Source organism: Gorilla gorilla, chromosome 19, assembly GCF_029281585.2.
Source record: "Gorilla gorilla gorilla isolate KB3781 chromosome 19, NHGRI_mGorGor1-v2.1_pri, whole genome shotgun sequence".
Lineage (NCBI taxonomy): Eukaryota > Metazoa > Chordata > Mammalia > Primates > Hominidae > Gorilla > Gorilla gorilla.
The window spans coordinates 51,390,826-51,404,600 of record NC_073243.2 but is presented as its reverse complement, the minus strand read 5'-3'; the positions used below and the strand labels follow the sequence as shown (position 1 = coordinate 51,404,600).

The following is a 13,775-nucleotide window of genomic DNA, read 5'->3' as shown; positions in this document are numbered from 1 at the left end:
ACAATAAACTTTTTTTCTTTTTTTTAATTTTATTATTATTACACTTTAAGTTTTAGGGTACATGTGCACAATGTGCAGGTTAGTTACATATGTATACATGTGCCATGCTGGTGTGCTGCACCCATTAACTCGTCATTTAGCATTAGGTATATCTCCTAATGCTATCCCTCCCCCACCCCCCACCCCACAACAGTCCCCAGAGTGTGATGTTCCCCTTCCTGTGTCCATGTGTTCTCATTGTTCAATTCCCACCTGTGAGTGAGAACATGCGGTGTTTGGTTTTTTGTCCTTGCGATAGTTTACTGAGAATGATGATTTCCAATTTCATCCATGTCCCTACAAAGGACATTAACTCATCCTTTTTTATGGCTGCATAGTATTCCATGGTGTATATGTGCCACATTTTCTTAATCCAGTCTATTGTTGTTGGACATTTGGGTTGGTTCCAAGTCTTTGCTATTGTGAATAGTGTCGCAATAAACATACCTGTGCATGTGTCTTTATAGCAGCATGATTTATAGTCCTTTGGGTATATACCCCATAAAAACAATAAACTTATTGGCTAAGCAGGTTTAAAAAAACAATACCCTGCAGAAGCAAATTATTACATTTATTATCTAAGTTCCAAAATCAAAAGTTGGTTATTTGTGTCGTGAATCATACTGGAGGCTTATTCTAAATTCTAAATATCCTGTTTATAGCAACTTAAAATGCCAGCTCATTGTATTATAATTTTGACATTAATCAACCTGACATTTTTCTCTTATAAAGGTAAGGCATGAACATATTAGCTCTCATGATTCTTTTTTTAAAAAATTATCACTTCTCCCAGATTTCCTAAGCCCCATTGCTTTAGCTCTTTAAGGTTTTACTGTGATAAGGGAAAATATTGTTTTCATGTGATGTGCTGTAAATAGGTTGGGCAGCCATCTCAGTTTGCCTGAAATGGAGGGGTTTCTCAGGACATGGGACTGTTACTGCTTAAACTGGGAAAGTCTTGGGGAAACCAGGATGGTTGGCTATCCTACTGTAAAGGTATTACGGAAGGTGGGGTGAAAGAGGAAAGGAAGAATCAGTAGTGGTATTAATCTCATTAAATACAAAAGAATTATTAGTACACCACTGTTCCCTTGATTTTTGACTCATGCAATCTCTGATGAGTATCTGAAGGGTAAAATTGCACTCAACTAATTAACTCTAAATGTCAGGCATTTGGACTTCGTGGTTTTTTTTTTTTCCTTTTGCTACCATCATCATCTGTGGAATGTATTTCTTCTCCTTCATTTTATGCTGTTCTGCTTTCCTCTGATTATGTCATGCTTCTTCTTTTTCTTTTAGGTCAACTCAAATCAAAACATACTCTTGGGACAATGCCCAAGTTATTCTGGTTGGGAACAAGTGTGACATGGAAGACGAGCGGGTCATCTCAACTGAGCGAGGTCAACATTTAGGAGAACAGCTTGGTAAGAAACAAATTAATAAGTTAAAAAGAAAGATAATTTGCTTATTATATGTAACTCTGTACAGAGTCCGAGCTAATTGTCAGGGTGGAGTTAATGAAATGTTTGTCAATCTAACAGTGGAAAGCAACATAATCCTCCCTAAGTGGACAATATATTTTCTCCCACTTACTATGGCATCATGAGAGCTCAAGCGCAATTACAGAAGCAAAAATGATACTCAGAATTTTGGTCTTAGTACAAGGTATTTAAATTCTTATTCCATGAGAAACACAGGTTATGCCTTGTCTGCTATTTTTGTTTTTTCCCCCCATACTCTATTTTGCATTCAGTGAGCTCTTTATTTTATTGTGTGATTATTGTTCTCAAGTTTCCATTGGAGGAGGATAATGGCACAGAATAGGTCACATCCTAGATTCTGATTCTAGTGACATCACTGATAAGCCATGTTATTGTTACAAATCCTTTTGAGACTTAGTCACCCCATCTCTCCAGAATGAGTATCATAGCCCGTGCCTATTTAACCAAGTCCTTGTAGATAAGATCAAATGAGATAATAGATATGAGAAAGTTTCAGAAATGGCAAAGCCATTTCAAACACAAAACATTGTATCTAAAGAGAAAAATGCTGGAGTGAGAAGGGTAGAGATTTAATACAAAGGAGGGATTGATGATTGATGATTGATTGATTGAGTCAAGAAATTTTTACTGGGTACTCGTTGTATGCTTTATATTATACCAAACATCATGGGGGATACAAAAAAGTAATTCACAGTCCCTAGGCTCAAGTTGCTCCCAATCGAGTGGACACTGAAGACTGGAGATACACATAAGGAAGCAGAAATACAAGTCAACAAAAACAGGTCAATGAGGAGATAAGCTGCAAGGCAGATGCCAACAGGAAAGCAACAGGGAGAGGGAGGCAGACACAGGAAGGGGAAAAACATTGCCGGAAGGAGATGTAGGAGTGGAGTGTGATGGGAGGAAGATAAAAAGCAATGCAGAGAGGGCCCCTGGGGAGATCAGGTGTGGAAATGAATACACCAAGAGGAAGAGATGAGTGATGAGGGGAGATGGAGATCATATGGGTGAAATGGCAAGATGCAGCTTGAATGGTCTCTAAAGGAGAGTAGAATTTGCAACTACAAAGGAGATGAGGCATTATGAGTAAAGGGCACAGTCATGCATGGACATTGAGATGAGCATAAGGTGAGAGGACAGTGAATAGAAAAGTGAGAACCTAGCATAAAGTTGCAGAACTGAGTTGTGGATTTGGGGAACAACTCCAGTCCTAGAGATGAAGCAGTTGGAATTCTTTTTGTTTTTTGTTTGTTTGTTTGTTTGTTTTTGGTAGACCACTGAGAATATTGAGGCATTCTTAGCAAAGAAGAGTTTGACTTTTAACCTTTTTGGCCAGGATCTGCAGTAAGAAATACTTTCAAGTTAGCATCCCAATACATACATATATAAAACTTTTGTAAAACAAAAGTTTTACAAAACGCATTTTAACTTTACTTGATGAGATTCACTCTGTTTTCTGTCTTACTTTTCTTTCTTCTTTTTTCTTAAATGGTGGTCCCAACCCACTAAGTTGATCCCCAGAAGCAGTAATGTGTCTCAATCTATAATTTGAAAAACACTGTTATAAAGGGGATGATTTGGGATTAATCTGCTGGTGTTGTGCAACATGAGTCAGAAAAGCAAAGTCCCTCTCATTGGGTCACTCTTCCTCTTGATCATCTCATAACTAATCTAAATACAGTTCACTCTGAAAGTTTGACCATTTCTCATGAGCTTAATGAGTTCCTTAGACTAAAATCTATCCCTGGATGGCCACAAGAACCCTTCCACCAAATATTCTTAGAGCCGCCCAGGAGAAAGTTACCTGGCTGGTGTACGGTCTCCTGTGGCAGCTTTTGAAGTTACCATCTCTGCCACAGGGCCTCTTCCCACTCTACCGATTAAACAACAATATGAAGAGTCTGAAAAAATGATAATTTTTTTTCTTAGTCCTCTTAGGACCTCGAAACGATAAGAATGGGAAATAATAAATCCCCAAAGAAAGAGAGGGAGGAAACCTGGGAGAGGGTTGACAGGTTGGCTTCCCAAGATGGTCTCTTCCCTGTCTTCCTGTGTTTTCTTAACTAGCTGGGCACATGCCAGGATGGGGAAGAAACTGCTACACAGATGTAGGCTGTCTCTACGAATAAAAATGAAAACTGTTTGGTTAAAAAAAATATATATGTATCTCCAAGCCAAGAATTGTTTAATGTCATTGATACATAGGAGGCAGGCAACTGGCTAAATTTTTTAACACTCTAATAAATTACTTGGATATTGAGAAGACCAGGTTGTGAAAAGGGATGTTAGGATGATGGAAATGCATCAAGAGGGTGACTTTCCCACTGCTCCGTCGACTGGCACACACACAAACCCTTTCCATTCAGTACACAGATGTAGCAAAGTTCCTGAAATTGTGAAGCAGAATGTTTTATGTTCCTGTTCAAGTTCTTCCAGTGGTTTCTAATTGATTTTTTGCTCTCTATTCAATAAAAACCCAGCTGTTGTCATAGCAACCAACACATGTGCATTCTTGGAGAGTCATTTACCTCGTTTAATGTGGCTTGTTCTCCTCATGGCTACACATGCTTCTACAAATGATCATGAGGGACAATTTGTATTTTTAAAAAATGCTCTCACAATTTAAATTTAAAGATTTTAAAGGTCTTTGCTTTGTTTTTTTAATTACTTGTACATTTTATTCTTCAGAATACCATCACATACACACAAAGGTTCCACATTGTTTTTTAAATGTCATTACCACATCTTGGCAGATGGCTCAAAATAACTGCTTTATCGATCTGGTAGCAATTAATTCTCCATTGTGGATTGTTTTATCTGTACAACATTTGCTCATCCTAATGAGGGTCCTTGATGGAACCAAGTTGTAATGGAGCTCTTTAAAAATTCTTGTATGGCAGCTGTCGGTCCCAATCCAGTTTAGTTCACCAAGCATTTATTAAGTGTTTACAATATGCCAGTCACTGGGAATGCAATGACAAATAACCCTACCTTCTAGGAACAAACATTATAGTGCCTGAGATAGACTACACAGACAAAGAATATTTTTCTGGCTTTCCCTTTCTCAGCCATTTTGTTTCATTTGATCCTTTGAGCACCCCTCCTTACTGAATGCTACTTCGTCAGCATTTATGACATGGTGCTCTCTGTTCATCTCCTCCCTCTCCAGACTTGCATTTAGTTTCCTTGGTAGACTCCGCCTCCTTTATCCATCTCCTGCACTCTGGCTTTCTATCCTCAGTCCACCACTCCTCTCTCTCTACACCCTCCCTTGGATGTTTCCATCCACTCCAAGGTTTTAACTCCACCTCCAGACTAATGACTGCCAAATCATGTCCCAGGCCTGACCTCACACTGGCGCTTCAGGCGCCAACATCCACCTGCCAGCTGTGCATACTCAGTACTTCTGATTTAGAGTAGTGGTCTAATCATCTGCAGCTGAATTGGCTGGGGTTCGTTTTCAAATGCACATTCATCAGCCCAACTCAGACCTGCTGCATCAGAGTTTTTGAAGTTGAAGGCTAGACTCTACATTTTTAACAAGCATTTTTGTGACTTTTATACAACTAAATTTCCAGAACTCTGGCTTTTGTGGGAAGCGAGTGTTTGGAGAGGGTAGAGCTGCCAGAGCTGAACATTACCCTATAGCTGGTGTTATTTTACCATGCTTTTTTTTTTTTTTTTTTTATGGAGTCTCGTTCTGTCGCCCAGGCTGGAGTGCAGTGGTGTGATCTCAGCTCACTGCAACCCCCGCCTCCTGGGTTCAAGCGATTCTCCTGCCTCAGCCTCCCAAGTAGCTGGGACTACTGGCGCGTGCCACCACGCCCGGCTAATTTTTTGTATTTTTAGTAGATATGGGCTTTCACCATGTTAGCCAGGATGGTCTCAATCTCCTAACCCTGTGATCTGCCCGCCTCTGCCTCCCAAAGTGCTGAGATTACAGGTGTGAGCCATCGCACCCGGCCTCCATGAGTGTTTTAACAGTTAGTCTATATGTATGTACCTACAACAATATATAAGAATATTTTTAAATTCTATATTAAATTTATAGTATGGTACTTATATATGTACAATCTCATAATTTAAGTTTTAAATGTACAACTACTGTTTTAAATGAGAAAAAAAATTGGAGATACAATTAAAGATAGATTTTCCTAAAATAGAAGTAATTTATCTGGGAATAAGAACAAAGAAAGAAATTTATAGAGGAGGATGGATTTGTATTGCCTTGAAACCACAGGTGAAAGAATACTTGAACCATTATTATAAGCTCGGAAAGGGCAGAAAATGCAGAAACTCCTGTTTTCCAAAAATGTAGTCAGAGAACCAAAGACTGCAGAGAAACTAAAATTGCTTCTGAGGAGAAGTCATTATTAATAATTTGTAAGGAGCCAATTTTAAAGCATTTTCAATTTGCATTAATATTTCTTCCTAAAACAAGTAACAGATAATATTCCCAATTCTCTCCATTCAAACAATTATCGTAATAGCCTCTGAACATATGTATTACCAAATTCCAGATGCATCCCCCGTACCCTTCCTTCTTGTCCAGCACTGAACCCCATGAGAATTTCTGAAAGTACAAAATATTCTTATATTTTGCCATTTTACCAAGCTCTATAATTTGTCTTCCCTTCTTTTCCCATGTAATGGCTCTTTTGATTACTCATCTGACAAATATCTATAATAATACTGCAGAGTCATAAAACGTGTATCTTCCCTCTCACGGAGCTTAAAGTGTGGACTGTGTGTCAGAAATAGACTCAAATATTATGAACACGTAAACAGGGCTGAGTGTAACTCAGAGGATAAAGGAAGGGCATGAAGTTCTATGAATGGGCAGTTACTTCTCTTTCTGGAAAGTGAAGAATGACAAAAAGACACATTCTATGTCTATATACTCCGAAACATATTGATTTGATAAATACTGGCTAAATTAAACAATTTCTTCAAGGAAATAGTCTCTTGAAGTAGAAAGAGATAAATTTAAGACAAATGAAAAAGGATATTCTTTCACCTAACAAAGAATATACTAATGGAACCAATTATCTCTGAAAGTGGAAGGTAGTGCAGGCGGGACACATAATTACTTCCCAAAAGGTCTAGATAAATCAATGCAGGCAGATCTACCATGGCTAATGGGGGGGGAGTTTGCATTCTGTGGGATATTTCTGTGTCACCAAGCATAAGAGTTTGGGTGTATTGACCATGCTACATCATATGTTGTGGTACCACTCTCAGAGACAAGATGACTGAAGTGACTGAAACATTATAACCTAGCCAGAAAAGTCTAACTCCTTGGATTTTAAGAACCATGCTCTTGATTTCTACTGACCCTGAATGACCCCAGCATGCCTGATTTGGGAACTCTAAGATTCTCTGATTCACTCCTATGAACCTTTCAGTTTAAATCACCCTTGTCTCTCACTGCCAACCCAGGTAAGGGAGAGAAAGGCATTGACTGCACTGTGAAATCATACGGTGGTGGAAGCCCTGAACTTGGATCCATGTGCTCTGGCCATAAGCAACCAATTTCTATTTATACAATTTCCACCAGGAGAAACTGTAATAGCAGCATCATCATACCTTCCATAACCACCAAGCTCCACTTCAGTCATCATACCCTTGGTACAATCTTGAGTCATGCAATAGGTCTTTTTTTTTTTTTTTTTTTTTTTTTTTTTTTTTAGAGATGGGATCTTCCTCTGTTGCCCAGGCTGGAGTGCAATAGTAGCATGATCATAGCTCACTGCAGCCTTGACCTCTTGGACTCAAGCAATCTTCCCATCCAAGCCTCCCAAGCAACTGGAACTATAGGCATGCACCACCATGCCTGGCTAATTCTTTTTTATTTTTTGAGAGACAGGGTCTTCACTATGTCACCCAGGCTGATCTGGAACTCTTAGATTCAAGCAATCCTCCCACTCTACTTTAGCCTCCCATGACTGGGGTTACAGTCATGAGCCACTGTGCCTAGCCCACAATAGGACTTAACTGAATTTAGTTTTCTATCTTAAAGTCCAGGAGGAAGGTAGGGCATATGTAGCTGGTAAACTTATTTAAACTCTGACCTTGGACCCCACAATCTTTCAGTGATCCACACAATCCAATGGAAGATGCTAGAAAATAACTAGATGATTACAAAGGATAAATTATCCTAAATCAGCCTTACTCAAATTCATAATTTCTCTTTTCAAAATGTGCTCAGCTTTCTGGAACTTCCCCAACTAATAAACTGAAAAACTCCTTAGCCAAGTGTGCTGTGATTTATAAGAAACCTCTGGAAATTCTTGGTATCTCACTCTATGTCCAAATTACACTGAGATGATTACCACTAAATTGTACAGCAATTTTTCAGTACCTTTAGAGCACCACTTTAGGGAAGCTATAATCAGAACTACTTAAGGCGGTTCTCATCTGAATAACTAAAAACCAAGGTGTTAGAGAGTGTGCTATTTTATTTGCTTGTTTGTTACATTGAGACTGCTGATATTGGGAATAGCAGGGATATCAAGAGTCACTGCTAGGCCTCAGCAATTGAGGGGACCTTGCTTATTTCTCAAAAAAAAATAATAATAATAAAATAAGGAAAACCCAAGGCAGGGACAAGGAAACAAATCTAGAAGGAAGACTAGATATAGAGAAAGGTTCTCGATCTTGGCTACACATTTCAGTAGGTTGGGAAGCTTTTAAAAATCCTAGTGACCAAGCTGCATCCCAAGCCAACTAAATTGGAATCTCTGGGCTGGGACCCAGACAACAGTATGTTTTTTAAGTCCCAGGTTATTCCAATGTGTAGACATGATTGAGAACCACTGATTTACATAAAAAACAAGGGGCAGATTACCCCAGAGAGCCAGCAGAAGGAAGCTGTAATTGGTTACACCCTTCATGGTGGGGCTTGTGCTGCCCGGCCACAGGGAGCTGGTCTTCCAGGATGGATTCATGCTGAAGCTTTCATGCATCCTAGTCTAGTCCCCATGTGGCCAATAGGTGCACAGATTTTACAGAAGGCTATTGGGGATCAGAAGAGGAGTATGAGGTTATACAACAGAGCGTAATTATTAGCACCAATGTAAATTTAGCAAAGTCCACTTGGAATTGCATAACAACCACTGAGCTGAAATAAATGAGCCAAAGATTCTTTTCTTAAACTACAGTGGGGTCACACTAGGAGTTTGTTTCTTTTGGGGGGCAGGAGATAGACACTTCAAAATAGAACTCATGAATATATTATGGGACTTTATTCATTTACTAATGTATTCATTTATTCAGTATTATTGAGCACCAACTATTGGCCAGGCACTAGGAGTTAGGAAACAATAAGACCAAATTTCTGTCACCCCAAAGGAGAGTCTGAGAGACACATAACGACTTTCAAAAGACAGCATATAATTGTTGTAATAGAGGCATGGACTCAGTGCTAGAGAAGCTTAAAAGATTAAGAATGTCCCTGTTTGGAGGTTCTGAGAAAGGTCACACTGTGGAGACAATGTTTGAACCATGTCTTGAAGTATGAATAGGATTTCGATAGTTAGACAAACAGGTGATGGTCTCCCTAGGCATAATAAATAGTATTCTGGAGGGATCTAAGCCTGAAAAAGTTGACATCATATATCATGGAGAACCTTGTTTGAAAGAATCAAAAACTCGGGCTTTGTCCTATACATGCTGAGGATCCTAAGTTTTAAACACTGGAGTGACAAGATCAGATTTCATTTTGGACCAATTACACTGGCAATATTCCAGAAATTAGGGTGTTTAAGATCAGCAGGAGTACAAAAAGAAAATATTAATAGCTCTATTTATTTGTATCTCAAATTTTTTTTCAGTTATTGGGTATGTTTTATAATGTACTACTGGCATAGTACATTATATAATTTATAAAATATTCATGTATTAGGGCAGTACTGAATCTTTTTTGAAATGAAGAATTATAAAACAACATATGTTTGGAGACCACTGGCTAAAGGATAGACTGGAGGGTAAGGACAGGAAGCAGAGATTCCAATAAGAAGCTGACGCTATTGGGTAAATTATGGCAAGGCCTAAAGCAGGCGTTCCTCACCCTGGCTGTACATTCGAACCACCTAGGTAGCATTTTAAAAACCATGGCACGGACCCCATCACACACACACACACACACACACACACACGAAGTAAATCAGAATATCTGAAGCTGAGGTACAAACATGAGTGTTTTTAGCTCCTTAGGTGATTCTAATGTACAGCCATGGTTGAGAACTCTTGATTTAGGCCCTCACCATGTCTCACCCAATTGTGTTAAAGTTGAGGACCACAGACCTAAACCAAGCAGTGGCACTGGGGATACAAACAAGGAATTAGAGGCATAAAAGATGATGGAGGTACCTGGCCTGAGTAACAGATTAAAATCATTGTGGAGGGAGAATTTCGGAGTAAAATCAACATACTAACAGGCAGAAGGGAAGACATCCAGAAAAGTCAGAGAGTAGAGAGTCAGGATAGTGGAGATACTTAGGTGGACAGTCATGAAGGAAAATGGGACAAGATCTAGAAAATACGTTGAAAGAACTAGTCTTAAATCTAAGCAATGCAATCCATAATTTTAAATATGACAGTAAATTACTATTTAAATGCTTTGATAAGCATTGATCCACAAATGATCCATGAAGTGATACACATAGGAGGACAGTGGGAATTTGGAGGCTCTTTAGGAAGAAAAAGACAATGTTGCATATTGCATAGAGCAGGTGACCACCCCTTTCTTTTTAATGAAATTGAAATAGATTTCTAAGAGTTGCCTTCATTCAGTGTCTTTTTGATAACACAAGAAATTAGTTCAAAAAAGTAAATAACATCATTAAGAACTGGCCATTGTAGCTACCTATGTCTGCATTGTTAACCTTCTCTTTAGCAAAAGACCATGGCTGATTTAATGGTTTGGTGGTTCACACACATTTATAGCTAATTTCATTTCATAGATTTCAGCCTATCGTTACAGTTTCAGTCCAGCTTGCCAAGGATCATTTAGTAAGCTGGGCACCAAAGCCAGAGAAACATGGACAGCCCTAGTGGTGGGCATGCACCCACCTTGGCTATCTTAAAGCTTTTCTGTTGAGCTCAGACCTGCAATGTTGCCTCCAGCCACTTCACTTTAATGAAGGATGATGGTTTTTTCCTTCAGTTTTAATCCTTTCCCTCTTACCCCTGCAAAAACAATTCTGTAATAAAGCCAGGTTGTGCAGCCAGAAACTCTAATGAGGATAACATTGCCCTAAAGCCTATTTTTAAAACTCAAACCACCTGTTCCAAATATGCATTAGCTCTGTTCTTCAGCAGCTTTTAAAGATTTATTTAACTCTTAATTGTAGTATTTCTCAAAGAATGAAAATTGCCAACCTCTGGGTTCAGCAGGGAATCCCAGTGATGCTACTAAAATGTTCTAAGTACCTATCTGCACACAGCTCTGAGGAGAAGCACTGCCACCCTACCATTATATCCCCAGGCTCACTTTCTTTTTGGCTAAGTATTCCCAGGAGGTATAAACTAAACCAACATTGTACATTTTAATGTGTTTGGGTTGGTTTAGGTGTGGTCATATCCATGGGCTGGGAAGGGAAGGGACTGCTGTTTGTTTGCCCTGGTTCTTGTCTCTTTTGTGCTTCCCAGTTCCTGTTAACCTGATCTTTATTTCATAATCTTATGGATCTCCACTCTCCCTTCTGGCAGCTGAAATTCACTCCTCAGAAACTGTCTGTTCCTTATGAATAAAGTGACCATGCATCCCAGTTTGCTCAGGACAGTCCTGATTTGTGTTCATTTCCCAGTGTAAGTATTAATAGCATCCCCTTTCAATCTCAAAAGTGACTCAGTTTGGAGAACAAATGGTATGGTTATCCAATCCATGAAACCCCACCCATGCAGCATCTTTGAGTGATAAACTCCACTTCCTCTTTGTTTTTTATGCTGCCCTTCTTCTAAACCTCTACTTATTTTTCTCACATTCCCCAGTGAATAAACTCTCAAGACTCTTGCAAATCCCTATTTTACTGAGACTCTGGCACATCGCTATTTTACTAATTGCCTTCCTTAACCAACTCCACTAATCTAGGTGTTCTTTCCTATACTCCTTCTTACTAATCCAGATCTTACCAACCTTTGACCCCTGAGTTTCCCCATTCTCATGATTCTGAGAGCTCCAAGGGACATCAATATGCAAAGTGCCCTTCTTCATTATGAAGAGCTTCCAAAGCCCCACTGTCTATCTGTTACTTGTGGATCAAAGCTTATCCTCTAACAAACGTTATGTTTACATGTCTCCTGTCCCATCTTGACAGACAAAATTGTCTAGCCCTCATTTTTCTACCTGGATTTGGCTCAGAACTTCACCTTTGCTCCTTCTCTTAGAATGATCTTCCAAGCTGTGCCCTTTTCTCATTCACACAAACTTGCAAACACATTTGGTGAAATGTTTAAAAATTAATCCAGGTCCATGTAACCGAAATCTGTATAAACTGCCAGCTTCATTTTTTATTTGTTTTTCTTTTTTTAACAAAAAAAGCATAAATAGCAGTATTACTTACCAAAATTAAAGTCAGATATAAGAAATATAAACTGCAGTATTTGGATTTGGATTTAATTAATCTGCTAAGTGTTGAGAGCTGAAAAAGATTAAATCAAAGATGGCTTTCTCACACTAAATTGTGGAATCTGTGCTTGGATGCAGCTGGCAGAAACCATCTCTGTTCATCAGCTTTGCACACTGGCCAATGTTATTTCCTTTCTCCCAGGGTAAAATTATTAGGGCAGGGAACAGTAGAGGAACAAATCACACTAACCAAACTCACAGGGGACAGATTTCTAATTTAAAATGCCTTTTATTATGCTCTGCGAAATGTAAATGTCACAGAGTTGGTAATATTCCTGTTAGATAATCAGTGTATCCTTTTATCAATAGAAAAAATACCCTTAGAAAGGCTATCAATTTATTATGGTTTCTTAGTGGTTCTAGATCAAAGAAAAGGGAATCCAATGATGTTCACTCATATATTTCTTTATTTTTAAAATTTAATTTAATTTTTTTTACAAATTATAATGTTTCATATTCATGGAATACATAGTGAATTTTTGATACATATAATGTATTGTGGTCAGATCAGGGTAATTAACATACATTTATCATTTCTATGTGCTGGGAACGTTCAGTATTATCCTTCTAGCTATTTGAAACTATACAATGTATTATTGTTAACTACAGTTATCCTACAGTGGTACAGAACACTAGAACTTACATCCGTTATCTGGCTGTAATTTTGTATCCTTTAAAAAATACTTCCTTGTGCCTCCCTTCCCCCACACCCTTCTCAATGTCTAGTATCTTCTGACTACTTTTTACTACTACAAGATAAACTTTGTTTAGCTTCCCCATGTGATTGAAAATATGCACTGCTTAACTTTCTGTTCCTGACTTTTTTCACTTAATATAACGTCCTCCAGTTCTACCCATATTGCCGTGAATGACAGGCTTTCATTTTTTTATAGTTGGGCATATTTCATTGTGTATATACACCACATTTTTTAATCTATTCATCTGTTTTTGGACACTTAGGTTGATTCCATATCTTGGCAATTGTGAGTATGCTGCAATAAGCATGGGGGTGCAGATGTCTCTTTGATATACTGATTTCCTTTTATTTGAATAAATGCTAAGTAGTGAGTTTGTTACAGCCTATGGTAGTTCTATTTCCAGTTTTTTTGAGACACCTTCATACTGTTCTCCATAGTGGTTATACTAGTTTACATTCTTACCAACAGTGTATAAGAGTTTTCTTTTCTCTGCATCCTCACCAACATTTGTTATTTTTTGTGTTTTGATAATAGCCATCCTAACTAGGGTGAGATAGATGATACCTCACTGTGGTTTTGATTCACATTTCTCTGATGATTGGTGATGTTGAACATTTTTTGATACATTCACTGGCCATTTTTATGTCTTTTTTCTTTTTTTCTTGAGGCAGAGTCTTACTCTGTCACCCAGGCTGGAGTGCAGTGGGTGTGATATCGGCTCACTGCAGCCTCTGCCTCCCAGATTCAAGCAATTCTCCAGCCTCAGTCTCCCAAGTAGCTGGGATTACAGGCATGTACCGTCACTCCTGGCTAATTTTTATATTTTTAGTAGAGATGGGGTTTTGCCATGTTTGCCAGGCTGGTCTCAAAATCCTGACCTCAAGTGACCTGCCCATCTCGGCCTCC

General features: G+C 38.6%; 1 protein-coding gene across 2 annotated transcripts in view; it reads left to right on the top strand.

The window, feature by feature from the left end:
* Positions 1-13,775, top strand: part of RAB3C (RAB3C, member RAS oncogene family) — a 277,296-nt gene that overhangs the window by 241,586 nt on the left and 21,935 nt on the right. For both annotated transcript variants that reach the window (XM_019013650.3, XM_004058811.5), the window contains exon 4: positions 1,339-1,463. In XM_019013650.3, coding sequence (XP_018869195.1) covers positions 1,339-1,463 — 125 coding nt within the window. The remainder of the gene's footprint in view (positions 1-1,338; positions 1,464-13,775) is intronic.